The 15,920-nt window shown below is 45.6% G+C and overlaps 1 protein-coding gene across 1 annotated transcript; it reads right to left on the bottom strand.

Annotated features, from left to right (window-relative positions):
- Nucleotides 1–50: 50 nt before the first annotated feature.
- On the bottom strand, nucleotides 51–711 carry crha (corticotropin releasing hormone a). Its single transcript, XM_078540407.1, has one exon. It carries the CDS (start codon nucleotides 688–690, stop codon nucleotides 193–195), a length of 498 nt encoding a protein of 165 aa, XP_078396533.1. The 5' UTR covers nucleotides 691–711; the 3' UTR covers nucleotides 51–192.
- Between the last annotated feature and the right edge of the window lie 15,209 nt (nucleotides 712–15,920).

The following is a 15,920-nucleotide window of genomic DNA, read 5'->3' as shown; positions in this document are numbered from 1 at the left end:
AAAAATGATTGGCACCGATGTGTTTTTATTTAGAATTCTACAATGTAAATTGACCGTTAAATACAGTGTTAACTTGGTTGAAATGCACACCTTAATAATTTAGCGCTATAAAAATAAACGGCTAGTGCCAGAGCAGCGCTATGATATATGTGTTTTTGAAGTGATCGATGTCAGATCTTTGGTGACTGCTATCTATTTGCCGATTAGCTCCATTATTTTCCTGTTGCTGTGTGCTTGCTGCGCCAGTTGCTCAGCTCTGGCCATCTCTAGCACTTCTCTTAGAAGGTGGAATGTTAGATCCAGGGAAATGGGGGGGTCGTCTAGCCTTTTTCCTCGTTCTAACATCTGATCCACTTCATCCTGGAATCCACTGTCAACTTCGTCCAATTCTCCAACTTGGTCTTGCAGAAGGCGCTGGAGCTGGGCCGGTTGCATTGGGAACTCTCGGTCGGAAAGGGCCATTCCCCGCGGGCTTGGAGCAACGGGAGAACGATCCTTGGATGTTTTGCCCAGGTGCGTAAGGTATTCCTCTCCAATGCGAATCCAAAGTGGTAGAATGGACTGTTGGATTTTTGATTGTGGATCTGGGCCGTTTTTAGCTGACGCTGGGCTCTCAAAGGCTCGACAGTCACCGCTGGGTAGGAAAGCAACAAGACAGATAGCAGTGCACAGCAACATGGGGGTCTTCATAGCAGGGGAGCTGGGAATCTGCAAGACAAAACGACAATACAATTGCACAAAGTTCTAGCTCTCTATAGAATTTATGCAACTATTAAGAAGAGTAACTAAGAAAACATTTGGTTCGAGTAGTTTTTTTTTGGTTATTTGGCAACTGGTCGTTAAGGGGCGCAAATAGCACAGGACGTTGGAACTGGAAATGCAAGTCAGAGAGTAAATTAAATGAACTTCTGAGTTTTCACCATCCAGCGTGAAAATGTTTCAAAAAGGAACAACGTTTTACTTCTCACTCCTTGTCTGCCCTGGACTGGTATGTTGCTTTGACCATCAAATCAGGAGATGAAATCATTCATACTAAATTAAACAGGATTCATTCCCAGTGAGGACTCATTTCCGTTTGATGTTATATGTATAGGAAGTTAAACGCAGGATGAACAGGGCATGGCACACACACACACAGACACGCGTACAGACGCACACACAGACAGACACCGACGCACATACAACAGACATAAACGCACACAGGCACAGACACAGAAACAGAGAGATAGAAAGATACATACACAGAAAGACAGACAGAGACGCACACAGACGCACGCAAACAGAGGCACACACAGACATACACACAGACACACACAGGCACATCCGACATGGTCAAGGCTTTGTGTGGCTTTACATCCAAAACTTCATTTTTAAATAAATTATCTGAACCATCTTTATATATAATATACCAATATTTATATATAATGCATATATACATCATATTCAAAACCGCAACCAATTCTGGAATCCAATGTAAATTGTAAGACACAATGGCATCATCAATCTTGTGACACAACACGAATCGAAGTCATAGAAAACAAAATACTCAGAATGCTGAGAATCTAAATACTAAAAATGCTGGAAACACGCTGAGTGTTTCTGATAGAAAATGCCATTTAAATTATCTCATCGATTTCCTCCACATAAAACCTGCTTCTTTTTAGCAATTCCCTAATCGACTCTGGTAATCGACTGTGTCCTGTAACATTAAGGTAGAATAAGATTAAACTTCAAATGACTGTACATGTTTTTAAAAAGTAACAACTCGTTAGCCGCTACGGAGGGGACACCGGGAGTGGGTAAAAAATACACACCTCAACGACAACTGGTGGCTCTGGTCAGTCCCGCAGCCTTGCTCCCTCCAGACGAGATTGCAAAGTGGTAGGAAGTTATTTGGGGTACAGACTGGCTCTTGCACTTTTATACTTCCTTCGGAGCTTTGGGTATCACGTCCACAGCCTGGTTAGTGACGCAGAGCATTGGAATATGGTGTCGGCGCACTTATGAATGAAGAGTGAGGGGGAGGAAGCCACAGACCCCACCCCCCAACACACATACACAAACATACACACAAAGTACTCACACTCACGACAAGCTACGGGTGACTCAGCTCCCGAACAATCGGTGACCGTGAAACCGAAAGCTGCATCTTTCTAACCAGCGGCCCCGCTCTCACTCGCAAGACGGCTGGACCCAGCTCCATCCTGAGGTTTTTCCCCAAAGAAATATCTCAGAATGACAGCAGTACTGGACGTCAATTCATGGTTATGATTTCAATAGTGTCCTGTATAGAATATCCTCCATTTAAAAGCGTTTGGGATTTCTTTGAAGGAATGTCACTAGGACTACGAGTTACTGAAACTGGAACCAGAAAGGAAATCGGGTTGTTATGGAATTGGACTTTGATCGGAATTAGGACAAAGTTAGGATTGGAGTCTTACTGTGCTTATAACTGGAGGATTATTGGGGTTGTATTAGTTGGGGTTGGAAGTTAAAGTTGTTTGAGGCCGGATAAAAGCAAAATACTGCGGATGCTGGAAATCTGAAACAAAAACAGAAATGCTGGAAAAACTCAGCAGGTCTGACAGCATCTGTGAAGAGAAAGACAGAGTTAACGTTTCGAGTCCGTGTCAAACGTTAACTCTGTCTTTCCACAGATGCTGCTGAGTTTTTCCAGCAATCTTTGTTTTTGTTTGAGGCTGGGTGGAATTGGAATAAAGTGTAGGAGCTGTCCGACGTGCTGAAAGTATAAATCAGCCGCCTCTCCCTGACGAAAATTAATTCAGAAGCCGCGGGTCGCTATTTCCCTCATTTCGATTGATCCCGAAGCCACTCGGTTCTGTATATAGTGCCTTTAAAAATATATTTGTATCGAGACAGTTACCTCTCTCGCGGGGTGGGAGGCGGGGGGGGGGTGGGGGTTGGTGGTAAACTGAAGCTAGGGTTTGGTACCAAAACAAAAAGTGCTGGAAAAACTCAGCAGGTCTGACAGCATCTGTGGAGAGAAAGACAGAGTTAACGTTTCGAGTCTGTATGACTGTTCTTCAGAGCTCTGTCTTTCCACAGATGCTGTCAGACCTGCTGAGTTTTTCCAGCACTTTTTGTTTTTGTTTCAGATTTCCAGCATCCACAGTATTTTGCCTTTATCCTAGGGTTTTGTACGAAAGGGAATTGTACATTCCGGAGGAATTCAGTGGTAGGTGGTGTGCAGTACTATTGCTGCTGCAAGGCTATTGATTGAAGACGAGGAACCCGCCTCTGACAGAGGTACCAAGAGTTTTTCCCATGCAGTTTGAGATGATAGTGGCTTGAGCCAGTTTGGCGGTGATCTCTTGGAAGATCTCAAACGTTTACTTGAACTCTGCTCAACTGATGCAATAGTGTCAGGAATTACTGTTTGTTTACTTCAAATCGTGGAGTTTCCCCCCTTTAGGGCCGAGCACATTCCAGCACGATATTCCCTTTTCACCTGTAAATCAGGTTCACATTCAGTTCGGGAGGTTTTTATTTGGACGAGTGAATCAACCCGAACATTCAATGCGGAGGTTTCAAGATTCAGTTGAGAGTTTAATTGTAGAGACAATGATTGATCTTAAAATTCTGTTTGTATCATTAAAACACACGGGTGTATGGCACATGAAAGAGTTCTGCGTTTTTCTTTCAATAACTTTTCCTCTTTATGATTTTTATTGCTTCCATAGAACATTTTGCATATTTCCCAGTGATGATTGCCAAGTTGTTGCCGAATCTTCCATGTTGCAGATATCTGACACACTTTCTAATGACCTCTGGAAAAGGCCAATGTTCCACTGCTTCTTCATCATGGAGATCGGTAGCGTTGCTCCTAACTGGAAAACGGTAGTAATATCACTGCATCACGGACTTCTGGCACGAGGCAGGCCAGATACAACAGAGTCCGATTGAAGCTGTAAAAGTTGTGATAGGGCTACTGAAAATTAGGATCCTAGAATAGTTACAGCACAGAAGGAGGCCATTCACCCGTCGTATCCCTGCCGGCTAAAGCAATGCAGCTAGTCCCAGCCTCCCGCCCTTTCTCCTGTAGCGGGCAATTTCTTTTTCTTCAGACAATTATCCAATTACCTTTTGAAAGCTACAGTTGAATCCCCAGCACCGCACTCCCATGCAGAACATTCCAGATCCTAACTATTGGCTGCATAAAGAAATTTCTCCTCATGTGGCCTCTGGTTCTTTTGCCAATCATCTTAAAACAGTGTATTCTGGTTCTGGGCTCTTCTGCTAATGGGAAGTTTCTCCCCATCTATTCTGACCAGACCCCTCATGGTTTTAAACACCTCTATTAAATCTCCCATCAATCGCCTCTTCTCCAAGGAGAACAGTCTCGGTTTCCCCAGTCTAACCACATAACTGAAGTCTCTAATCCCTGGAACCATTCTTGTAAATCTTTTCCACAACTTCTCCAATGCCTTCACATCCTATGGAGCCCAGATCTGGACACAATTTCCAGTTGAGGCTGAACCAGTGTGTTATACAGGTTCACCATAGCTTCCTGCTTTTATACTCTACACTTCTGTTTATAAAGTTCATAAGAATATAGAACATAAGAAATAGCAACAGGAGTAGGCCATTCAACCCCTCAAGCTTGTTCTGCCATTTAGTAAGACCATGGCTGATCTGTTTGTGTTTTGAGTTCCACATTCCCATCTATCCCCGATAACCTTTGATTCCCTTGCCTAACAAGAATCTATCTACCTCTGCCTTAAAAATACATAAGGATCCCGCCTCCACCACCTTCTGAGGCAGGGAATTCCAAAGTTGCACAACCCTCTGAGAGAAAAAATTCTCCTCATCTCTGTCCTAAAAGGGTAACTCCTAATTTTAAACAGTGCCCCCAAGTTCTGCACTCACCCACAAGAGGAAACAACCTTTCCATGTCCACCTTGTCAAGACAATTCAGGATCTTGTATACTTCAATCAAATCACCCCTCACTCTTCTAAACTCAAGTGGAAACAAGCCCAGTCTGTCCAATCTTTCATCTTAAGACAACCCACTCAATCCAGGTGTCAATCTAGTAAACTCCTTTGAACCACCTCCAATGCATTTACATCCTTCCTTAAATAAGGAGGCCAAAACTGCACACTGTATTCAAGATGCGATCTCACCAATGCCCTGTATAACTGAAGCATAACATCCTTACTTTTATGTTTGATTCCTCTTGTAATAAAGGATAGCATTCCATTAGCCTTCTTAATTACTTGCTGTACCTCCATACTAACTTGTTGTGACTCATATATTAGAACAGCTAGATCCCTCTGCACCTCAGAATTTTGCAGCTGTTCTCCAATTAGCAATACTCTGCTTTTTTTATTCTTCCTGCCAAAGTGAACAATTTCACATTTTCCCACACTATACTCCATTTGCCAGATTTTTGCCCACTCACTCAACCTATCTATATCCGTCTGCAACCTCCTTATGTGCTCTTCACCACACACCTATCTTTGTGTCATCTGCAAATTTAGCTATCATGCCATCACTCCCCTCATCAAAGTCATTGATGTAAATTGTAAAAAGTTAAGGCTCCAGCAGAGACCCCTGCGGTACTCCATTCATCACATCCTGCCAATCAGAAAAAAAACCATTTATGCATACTCTGTTTTTTGCCAGCCAGCCAATCTTCTATCCTTGCCAATATGTTACTCCTTACACGATGAGCTTTTATTTTCTGTAATAACCTTTGATGCGACACCTTATCAAATGTCTTCTGGAAATCCAAGTACAGCACATCTACAGCCTTCCCTTTACCCTCAGCGCATGTCACCCCTTCAAAAAACTCCAATAAATTGGTTAAATATGATTTCCCCTTCACAAAACCATGCTGACTCTTCCGATTACCTTGAGCTTTTCTAAGTGCCCAGCTATAGCCTCCTCAATGATTGATTCTAGCAACTTCCCTGCAACAGACGTCAAGCTAACTGGCCTAAAGTTTCCTGTTTTCTGCCTTGCACTCTTCTTGAATAGAGGGGTTATATTTTCTACTTTCCAGTCTGATGGAACCTTTCCAGAATCTAGAGATTTAACACCAGTACATCTATTACATCATTAGCCACCTCTTTTAAGACTCTAGGATATAGTCCATCAGGACTGGGAGACTTGTCAGCCTGCAGCTCCATCATATAAGTTTGCTCAGTACCGCTTCCCTAGTGATTGCAATTTCACCAAGTTTCTCTCTCCCTTTCACCCCTTTGATTTACAGCTATTACTGGAATGTTTTTTGTATCCTCTATAGTGAAGACAGAAGTAACACATTAGTTCATTTCTTCAGCCATTTCCTTATTATCTACTATTAACTCCCCATTGTTACTCTCTAGAGGACCAACACTCACTTTACTTACTCTTTTCCTTTTTAAATACCTGTAGAATCTTCTGCTATCCATTTTTACATTTCTAGCTGGTTTCCTCTCATATTCTAATTTATTTCCCCTGATTAACCTTTTAGTCATTCTTTGCTATTCTTTATATTATGAGCAATCATCTGTCCTTCCATACATCTTTACACAGTTATATGCTTTTTCTTTAAGTTTGATGCTTTCCTTAACTTCTTTAGTTAACCACAAATGGTGGGTCCTCCCCTTCGAATTTTTCTTTATTGTAGGAATATACTTATCCTGAATATTCTGAAACCTCCACTTAAATGTTTGCCACTGCTTCTCTATTGATCTATCCTCTAGCCCAGTATCCCAGTACACTTCAGCTAGCTCAGCTTTAATGCCCACATAGCTGCCCTTATTTAAATTTAAGATACTAGCCTTAGACCCACTCCTCCTTTTCAAACTGGATGTAAAATTCAATCATATTGCGGTCGCTGCTACTCAGGGATATCTTTACTCTGAGGTCATTAATTAATCCTGTCACATTACACAATACCAAGTTTAGTATAACCTGCTCTTTGGTTGGTTCGACAACATGCTGCTCTAATAAACTATTTCAAAAGCATTCTAAGAACTCCTCATCCAGGCTACTGCCAATCTAATTTTTCCAGCTAAAATCACCCATGGTTATTGCTGCCCCTTTATCAAAAGCACCTAATATTTCTTCCTGAATACTTTGTCTTACATTTTGGATACTGATGGAGGCCTGTAGACCAATCCCACTAGTGACTTTTTTCCCTTGCTATTCCTCATCTCTACCCATACCAATTCTACATCCTGATCTCCTGAACCAATGTCATCTCTAACTATTGCACCAATGCCATCTTTGATTAACAGTGCTACCCCTCCACCTTTACCTAGCTTCCTATTCTTCTTGAATGTCATATACCCCTCAATATTCAGGACCCAATCCTTGTTGTCTTGCAGCCACATCTCCATAATGGCTATCAGATCATATTTATTTACTTCAATGTGGGCCATCAATTCATTTACTCTGTTATGAATGCTATGTACATTCAGATACAGAGCCTTCAGCTTTGATTTTTAGTTACCTTTGTAACATCCAGTCTTGACTGTTGGTGTATTCTTAGGTTTTTTTCCCTCTGTCCCTTCCTGCCATTCCCTGACCCCCATTTCCCATATTATTATTTTGCTCTCCTGTCTTGACTCTACCCCTTAATTTGCTACATCTACCCAAACTTGACCCCTCACCCCTCTTGTTTAGTTTGAAGCCCTCTCTAGTTCCTGAGCTAAGCGATTTGTGAGAACACTTCCCCAGAATGGTTCAGTGTAAACCATTCTAACGGTACAGCCCCCACACTTTCCCCAGTACTGATGCTAGTGCCCCACAAGCTGGAACCCACTTCCCCCAACACCAGTCTTTGAGTCACGCATTCATCTCTCTAATCCTATTTGCCTTATGTCAATTTTCACATGGCTCAGGTAATAATCCAGAGATTATTAGCTTTGAGGTTCTGATTCTTAATTTGATACTTAGCTCCTCATACTAACTTTGCAGAACCTCTTTCTTTGACCTGCCTATGTCATTGGTACCTACATGGACCATAACAACTGGGTCCTCCCCCTCCCACTGCAAGTTCCTCTCCAGCCCTGAGCAGATGTCCCGAACCCTGGCACCGGGCAGGCAACATAGCCTTCTGGACTCTCGCTCTTCATTACAGAGAACAGTGTCAATCCCCCTCACTATACTATCCCCTACTACCACTACATTCCTTTTTGCTCCCCCAACTTGAACAGCTTCCTGTACCATGGTGTCATGGCCTGCCTGCTCATCCACATTGCAGACCTCCCTTTCATTCACACAGGTTGCGAGTACCTCAAACCTGTTTGACAATTGTAAAGTCTGAGGCTCCACCATTTCTGTCTGCTTGGTCCCATTATCTAACTCATTGATGGTCACATCCTCCTGTCCCTCACTGCTGACCAAAACAGACGACCCTATTCCAAGAGGTGTGACCATCTTCTGGAACAAAGTGTCCACGTATTTCTCCCCCTCCCTTATGTTGTGCAGTGTGTTTGTAGTTCAGCTTCCAGATCAAAAACCCTGATCTGAAATTCCTCTAGCTGCTTACTCTTCCTGCAAATGTGTTTGTCATGGATCGCCTTGGCATCCAAAAGCACCCGCATTCCACAGCTGCAACTTAACACCTGATCCGCCATTTTAACTTACGTTATTTAGTTAATTTATTTTAATTACTTTCTTCCTATATATGTTACAATTTACTGTGCTTATTGAATGCTAGTACCACTGACTACTGTAAGTTAAATGCTTCTTAACTACACAGGTGTGTGTCTAAGATGCTTGTCTTAATTATTTTATTTTCATTGCTTTTTATTTTTATTGTTATATTTTAATTTTAAAGTTTTAAGTCTTTTTTTTTTATTTTAAAGTTTTAGTTCTTTTTATTTGTAGATCTACCTTTTATTTATAGATCTACCTTAACTCGGGTGTCCCAAGCTGGTTTTTCACACACTGTCCCTTAGACTGAGCACTTACCGGCCAATCAACTTGCTAGCTTCCTGTGACATCACAGTTGCTTTTTTCCACCCCCCACTCCTGCCTGACAGTAGCTGAAATGGTGAAACAATGCACTCTTCAGCTCCCGACTATCTCCCGCAGGCCCGCGCCGACTCTCAGCAAGACAGACCACTCTGCCATGCCCGGTCTTTATTTATAGGCGCTCCTCAGCTCCCACAGGTCCGTGCTGACTCCCAGGATCCCATATGTCTTATTAAGCATTTTGTCAATCTGCCTCGCCACCTTCAACAATTTGTACACACATACCCCCAGGGCCCTCTGCTCCTGCACCCCTTTTTAGAATTGTATCTTTTAGTTTGTATTGTCTTTCCTCATTCTTCCTAATAAAATGTATCATAGAATCACAGAAAGTTTATGGCATGGAAAGAGGCCACTTGGCCCATTGTGTCTGTGCCAGTCGAGAAATGAGCCACCCAACCTAATCCCACTTTCCAGCATTTGGTCCGTACCCCTGCAGGTTACGGCACTGGAGGTGCATATCCAGACACCTTTTAAATGAGTTGAGGGTTTCTGCCTCTACTACCCTTTCGGGCTGAGAGTTCCAGACCCCCTCTGGATGAAAAAGTTTTTTCTCATCTCCCCTTTAATCTTTCTACCAATCACTTTAAATCTATGCCCCCTAGTCACTGAACTCTCTGCTAAGGGAAATAGGCCCTTCCCTTCCACCTATCCAGGCCCCTCACAGTTTTGTATACCTCAATCAAATTTCCCCTCAGCCTCCTCTGTTCCAAGGAGAACAACCCCAGCCTGTCCAATCTTTCCTCATAGCTGCAATTTTCTAGTCCTGGCAACATTCTCATAAATCTCCTCTGTGTCCTCTCTCGTGCAATTACATCCTTTCTGTAATGAGGTGACCAGAACTGCACACAGTACTCATATTATGGCCTAACTAATTTTTTATACAGTTCCAGCAGTGCCTCCCTGCTCTTGTATTCTATACCATGGCTAGTAAAAGAAAGGATTCCATTGGTCTTCATAACCACATTATCAACCTCTTCTGCAACCTTCAGGGACCTGAGGACATTCACTCCAAGGTCCCTCACTTCCGCTACACCCATCAATATCCTCCTATTTACTGTTTAATCCTTCACCTTGTTTGACCTCCCCAAATGCATCACCTCACACTTCCCTGGGTTGAATTCCATTTGCCACTTTTCTGCCCACCTGACCAGCCTATTGATATCCTCGCTTCACAATTCTTTGCATTAAATTTCCTCTGCGATGTGTCCACCAATTCCACCAGCCTGTTAGGTCCTCTTGTAGTTTACCACTATCCTCTCACAATTCAAAATACTTCCAAGTTTTGTGTTGTCTGGGAATTTTGAAATTGTGCCCTGCACACCCAAGTCATTAATATAGATCAAGAAAAGGTTTCGTAATAACAACTCCTGCTATATAGCTTCCTCCAGTCTGATAAACAGCCGGTCACCACTATTCCCCATTCCCTGCCACTCAACCAATTTCATATCTACTGTCCCTTTTATTCCCCGTGCTTCAACCTTGCTGAGAAGCCTGTTATGTCGCATTTTAACAAATGCCTTTTGGAAGTCCATGTACACCGCATCAACCTTATTGCCCTCATCAACTTATCTGTTATCTCATCAAAAACTCAATAAATTTAGCTAAGCGTAATTTGCTCTCAAGAAATTGATGTTGGGTTTCCTTAATTGATCCATCCTTGTTCAAGTGGCTGTTAATTTTGTCCCGGATTATCATTTATTAAATCTTTCCCTTCACTGAGGTTAAACTGTCAGGCCTGCAGTTGATGGGTTTATCATTATAGTCTTTTTTAAACAAGGGTGTAACATTTGCAATTCTTCAGTCCTCTGTCACCGTCCCTGTATCTAAGGAGCATTGGAAGATTGTAGCCAGTGCCTCTGAAATTTCCAGCCTTACTTCCTTCAGTGTCCTTGGATGCATCTGATCCAGTCTTGGAGACTTTTCAAGCTAAGTGCAGAATGCCATTCTAATACCTCCCTTTTGTCAATTTTTATCCCATCCAGTGTCTCAGCTGCCTCCTCTTTCATTATGCCTTTGGCAACATCTTCTTTCTTGGTGAAGGCAGATGCAAAGCACTCAATTAGTACTTTGGCCTTGCCTCCCCCTCCATGCTTAAAATCCCTTTTTCATTCCTAATTAATCCCAGTTCTCATTTCACTACCCTTTTACTACTTATATGTCCACAGATGACTTTTGTATTCCCTTTTATGTTAGCTGCCAGTCTCTTCTCGTACTCTGTCTTTGATGTTCTTTTCACTTCCCCTCTGAACTTTCTACATTCAGCCCAATTCTCAATTGTATTACCAACATGATACCTGTCATAAGCACACTATTTCTGCTTCATCTTACTCTCTGTTACAGTCTTCATCCAAGGAGATCTGGCTTTGCTGGTCCTATCATTCCCCCTCATGGGAATGTACTTCAACCGTGTCTGAACTATCTCCTCTTTAAAAGTACTCATTGTTTCATTATAGTTTTTCCTGCCAATCTTTGACTCCAATTTATCTGGACAAATCCATTCTCACCTCATTGAAATTGGCCCTCCATCAATTTTTTTTAACTCTGGATTGCTCCTTGTCCTCCCCCACAGCTAACCTAAACCTTATGATGCCATGATCACTGTCCCCTAAAAGTTCCCCCTACTGACACTTGATTCACTTGACCCACCTCATTCCTGAGAACCAGATCCAGCAACCCTCCTTCCTCACTGGGTTAGAAACATACTGATGAAGAAAATTCTCCTGAACACACTTCAAAAACTCTAACCCCATTCTGCCTTTTATGCTGTTACTATTCCTGTCCAAATTAAGATAATTAAAGTCCCCTATTATAACTACTCTATAGTGTTTGCACCTTTTTGTAATTTCCTTGAAAATTAGCTCCTCTCTATCTTTACCATTAGTTGCTGGTCTATAGAATAAAATCAGAAGTGTAATGTTACCTCTATTATTTCTTAACTCTAATCAAATAAATTTTCTTGTTGATCCCTCTGGGACACCCTCTCTGTCCAGCATTGTGTTATTATCCTTAATCAGTGCCACCTCCTCCTTTTGTTCCTTTCCTATCTTTCCGAAATATCTTGCAGCTACAAATATTTAGCATCTAGTTCTGCCCTTTATTGAGCTAGGTCTCCATATCGCCAAAGCATCAGTTTCCCAAATGGCTACCTGTGCCTGTAGCTCACTAACTTTATTTACCATATTCCGTGGGCTCACATAAAGGCATAGTACACCTAATTTAGGCCTTATTAGATTCCCTCCTACTCTGGCCCCATCTAATACTCGACTATTTCTTACTCTATTGCTAATTGTCTCTCCAAGATGGTTCCCATCTCACTACCAAATTAATTTAAACCCTCTCCAACAGCACTGGCAATTTGCCATGCAGGAACATTGGTCCTGGCTCTGTTCAGGTGCAATCCCTTCTGACCTGTATAGGGCCCATGTTCCCCAGATCAAGTTCCAATATCCCAGAAATCTGATACTCTCCCTGCTTCACCATTTCTTCAGCCTTGCATTAATGTTCTCTAGCCTCTTATTTCTATATGCACTAACACATGCCAGAAGGAGTAATCCGGAGAAGACTACCTTTGAGGTCTTGCTTGCTAGTTTCTTTCCTAGATTCCTAAAATCTGCCTACAGGACGTCACTCCTCTTTCTACCTATGTTGTTGGTCCCTTTATGAACCACAACCACTGGCTAGGAGTGCTCTTCAGCTGTTCAGTGACATCTTTGACAAGGCAACATGGCATATATAAACAGAAAAGGCTGGGAATTCTCAGCAGGTCAGGCAGCATCTGTGGGGAGAAACAGAATTAACATTTCAGGTCAATGGCCCTTCATCAATGTTCTAAATGTTAACTCTGTTTCCCTCTCCACATATGCTGCCAGAACTGCTGAGTATTTCCAGCATTTTCTTTTTTTTATTCCAGATTTCCTACATCAGCAGTATTTTCCTTTCTCATTTTGCAAACTAGCATCCTGGATTCATGTCAGCAGCTGCAGAAATGCCTGTCTGTTCCCCTAACTATCAAATCCATGGTCACTATTGCTTTCCCAATCTTCCTCCTGTTCAGTTGAGCCAGCCATGGTCTAGTGGGCCTGGCTGTGGCTGCACACCCCAGAGGAACCATCACTCTCAGTCATATTCAGAACTGAATACGGAGTGAAGAGTGAGATAAATTCAGGGAACTCCTGCATATCCTGCCTGGTCCTCCTTGATTACCTCTACCTGCATTTCCTTAAGCTGCGGGGTGACCGCATCCAGAATGCTATCCACATAGCTCTCAATCTTGTGGATGCACTGCATTGACGCCAACTGTTGCTTGAGCTCCAAAACCTGGAGCTTGAGTTGCTCCAGCTGACAAAATGTCATGCACCTGTGTTTTTCCAGGACACAAGAGGCATCCTGGAGTTCCTACATGGTACAGGATGTACATTCCACAGGACTGAGGATTCCTACAATGCCTCTATATATTAGGCTAACTAAACTGAACAGAAATAAACTAAAGACTTAAGTAATAAAAATTCCAGTCAGAACCCTCTTTTGCATTGATGATATTTTTAGTTAGTTTCATCGTACCCACTGATGCTCAGTCCACTCTATTGCCTGAACTCCTAGCTATGTGCTCCTCATCTCAGGGCTCTCCAATCCCCTACTTGCTGCCCTCCTTGATTTTTTAATTGATTTGCTCTCTCAATTCACTGTCTTCTGCTCCACTGCCGTCCTGCCGTCTGCCCCCCTGCCCCCCACCGCCCCCCTGCCGTCCTGCCGCCCTTCCCCCCCAGCCGTCCTGCCACCCTTCCCCCCTGCCATCCTGCCCCCCTGTCATGCTGCTGACCTGCCCCCCTGCCACCCTTCCCCCCTGCCCTCCTGCTGCCCTGCCACCCTGCCAACGTGCCCCCTGCCCCCTGCCCTCCTGCTGCCCTGCCACCCTGCCCCCTGCCCTCCTGCCCCCTGCCGCCCTTCCCCCCTGCCCTCCTGCTGCCCTGCCGTCCTCCCCCCTGCCCCCCAGCCCCCCTGCCGTCCTCCCCCCTGCCCCCCCGCCCCCCCTGCCGTCCTGCCATCCTGCCGTCCTGCCCCCCTGCCCCCCGCCGCCCCATTGCCGTCCTGCCGCCCTTCCCCCCCAGCCGTCCTGCCACCCTTCCCCCCTGCCGTCCTGCCCCCCTGCCATGCTGCTGTCCTGCCCCCTGCCGCCCTGCCTCCGTGCCCCCTGCCCTCCTGCCCCCTGCTGCCCTTCCCCCTGCCCTCCTGCTGCCCTGCCACCCTGCCGTCCAGCCCCCTGCCCCCCCTACTATCCAGCCCCCTGCCCCCTGCCCCCCTGCCCCTCTACTGTCCAGCCCCCTTGCCACCCTGCTGTCCTCCCTCCTGCCCCCCTGCCCCTGGCCCCCTGCCCCCCTACCGTCCAGCCCCCTGCCCCCCTGCCGTCCTGCCATCCTCCCCCCGCCCCCCCGCCCCCTGCCCCCCTGCCCTTCTGCCCCCCTGCCCCCCTGCCCCCGCCCCCCTACCGTCCAGCCCCTGACCCCCTGCCTTCCTCCCCCTTCCCCCTGCCCCCTGCTGCCCTGCCATCCTCCCCCCTGCCCCCCTGCCCCCTGCCCCCCTACCGTCCAGCCCCCTGCCGTCCTGCCATCCTCCCCCTACCCTCTGCCCCCTGTCCCCCTGCCCCCCTGCCCTCCTGCCCCCTGCTGCCCTTCTCCCCTGCCCCCTGTCCCCTGCCATCCTGCCCCCTGCCCCCCTGCCATCCTGCCGTCCTCCCCCCTGCCCCCCGCCCCCCTGCCCCCCTAGCGTCCTCCCCCCTGCCCCCCTGCTGCCCTGCCGTCCTCCCCCCTGCCCCCCTGCTGCCCTGCCGTCCTCCCCCCTGCCCCCCTGCTGCCCTGCCGTCCTCCCCCCTGCCCCCGCTGCCCTTCTTCCCTGCCCCCTGCCCCCTGCCGTCCTCCCCCCTGCCCCCCTGCTGCCCTGCCGTCCTCCCCCCTGCCCCCCTGCTGCCCTGCCATCCAGCCCCCTGCCCCCCTGCTGCCCTGCCTTCCTCCCCCTGCCCCCCTGCCCCCTGCCCCCCTACCGTCCAGCCCCCTGTCCCCCTGCCGCCCTGCCATCCTCCTCCCTACCGTCCAGCCCCCCTGCCCCCCTGCCCCCCCTACTGTCCAGCCCCCTGCCCTCCTGCCGCCCTGCCGCCACTTTTATCTGTTGGTCTCAAACTTTGTTTCACTCAAGCTCCCTCTCTCCCTCTCTCTTTCTCTCTCCTTCACATGGGATGTTGTTTTACAGGTTTTTATATAGAAACATACAATTAAGTGTGGGCCATTCAGGCCCTCTAGCCTGTTCTATTGGACTACGCTGATCAGTATTTTAACTCCATCTACCTGCCTTGGTTCAATAAAACCCTGGCACAAAAAATCTATCAAATTTAGTCCTGAACAGCCTAATTCTAATTTGAAGGTTCTGGACTTTCGCACCAGAGGGAATAGTTTCCCTCTATCAACCCTGTCAAATCTTTCAATCATCTTAAACACTTCAATTGCAGCATTCCTCAATCTTCTATAATCTCTAGAATTTAGAAGAGTAAGAGGTGATCGAATTGAAACATATAACATTTTTAAGGGGCTCAAGAGGGGAGATGCTGGCAGGATATTTCTCCTGGTTGGGAGTCTAGAATCCAGGGTTACAGTCTCAGAATAAGGGGTAGACTATTTAGGGCTAAGATGAGGACAAATTTCTTCATTCAAGGGGTTGCGAATCTTTGGAATTCTCTACCTCAGAGAGTAGTGGATGTTCATTCATTGGGCAATTCAAGGCAGAGATTAACAGATTTTTGGGTACCAAGGGAATCAAGGGGTATGGAAACAGAGTGGGAAGGAGGAGTTGAGACAGATGATCAGCCATGATCTTATTGAATGTCAGAGCAGGCTTGACGGGCCAAATGGCCTTTTTCTGCTCCTATTTCTTATGTTCTCAT

This window comes from Cetorhinus maximus, chromosome 4, assembly GCF_964194155.1.
Source record: "Cetorhinus maximus chromosome 4, sCetMax3.hap1.1, whole genome shotgun sequence".
Taxonomy (NCBI): Eukaryota; Metazoa; Chordata; class Chondrichthyes; order Lamniformes; family Cetorhinidae; genus Cetorhinus; species Cetorhinus maximus.
The sequence above is the reverse complement of the archived record's forward strand: the minus strand, read 5'-3'. Positions and strand labels throughout refer to the sequence as shown.

Excerpts from the sequence above, each read along its gene's own strand:
- crha (XM_078540407.1), bottom strand. The coding sequence starts at position 690 with ATGAAGACCCCCATGTTGCTGTGCACTGCTATCTGTCTTGTTGCTTTC.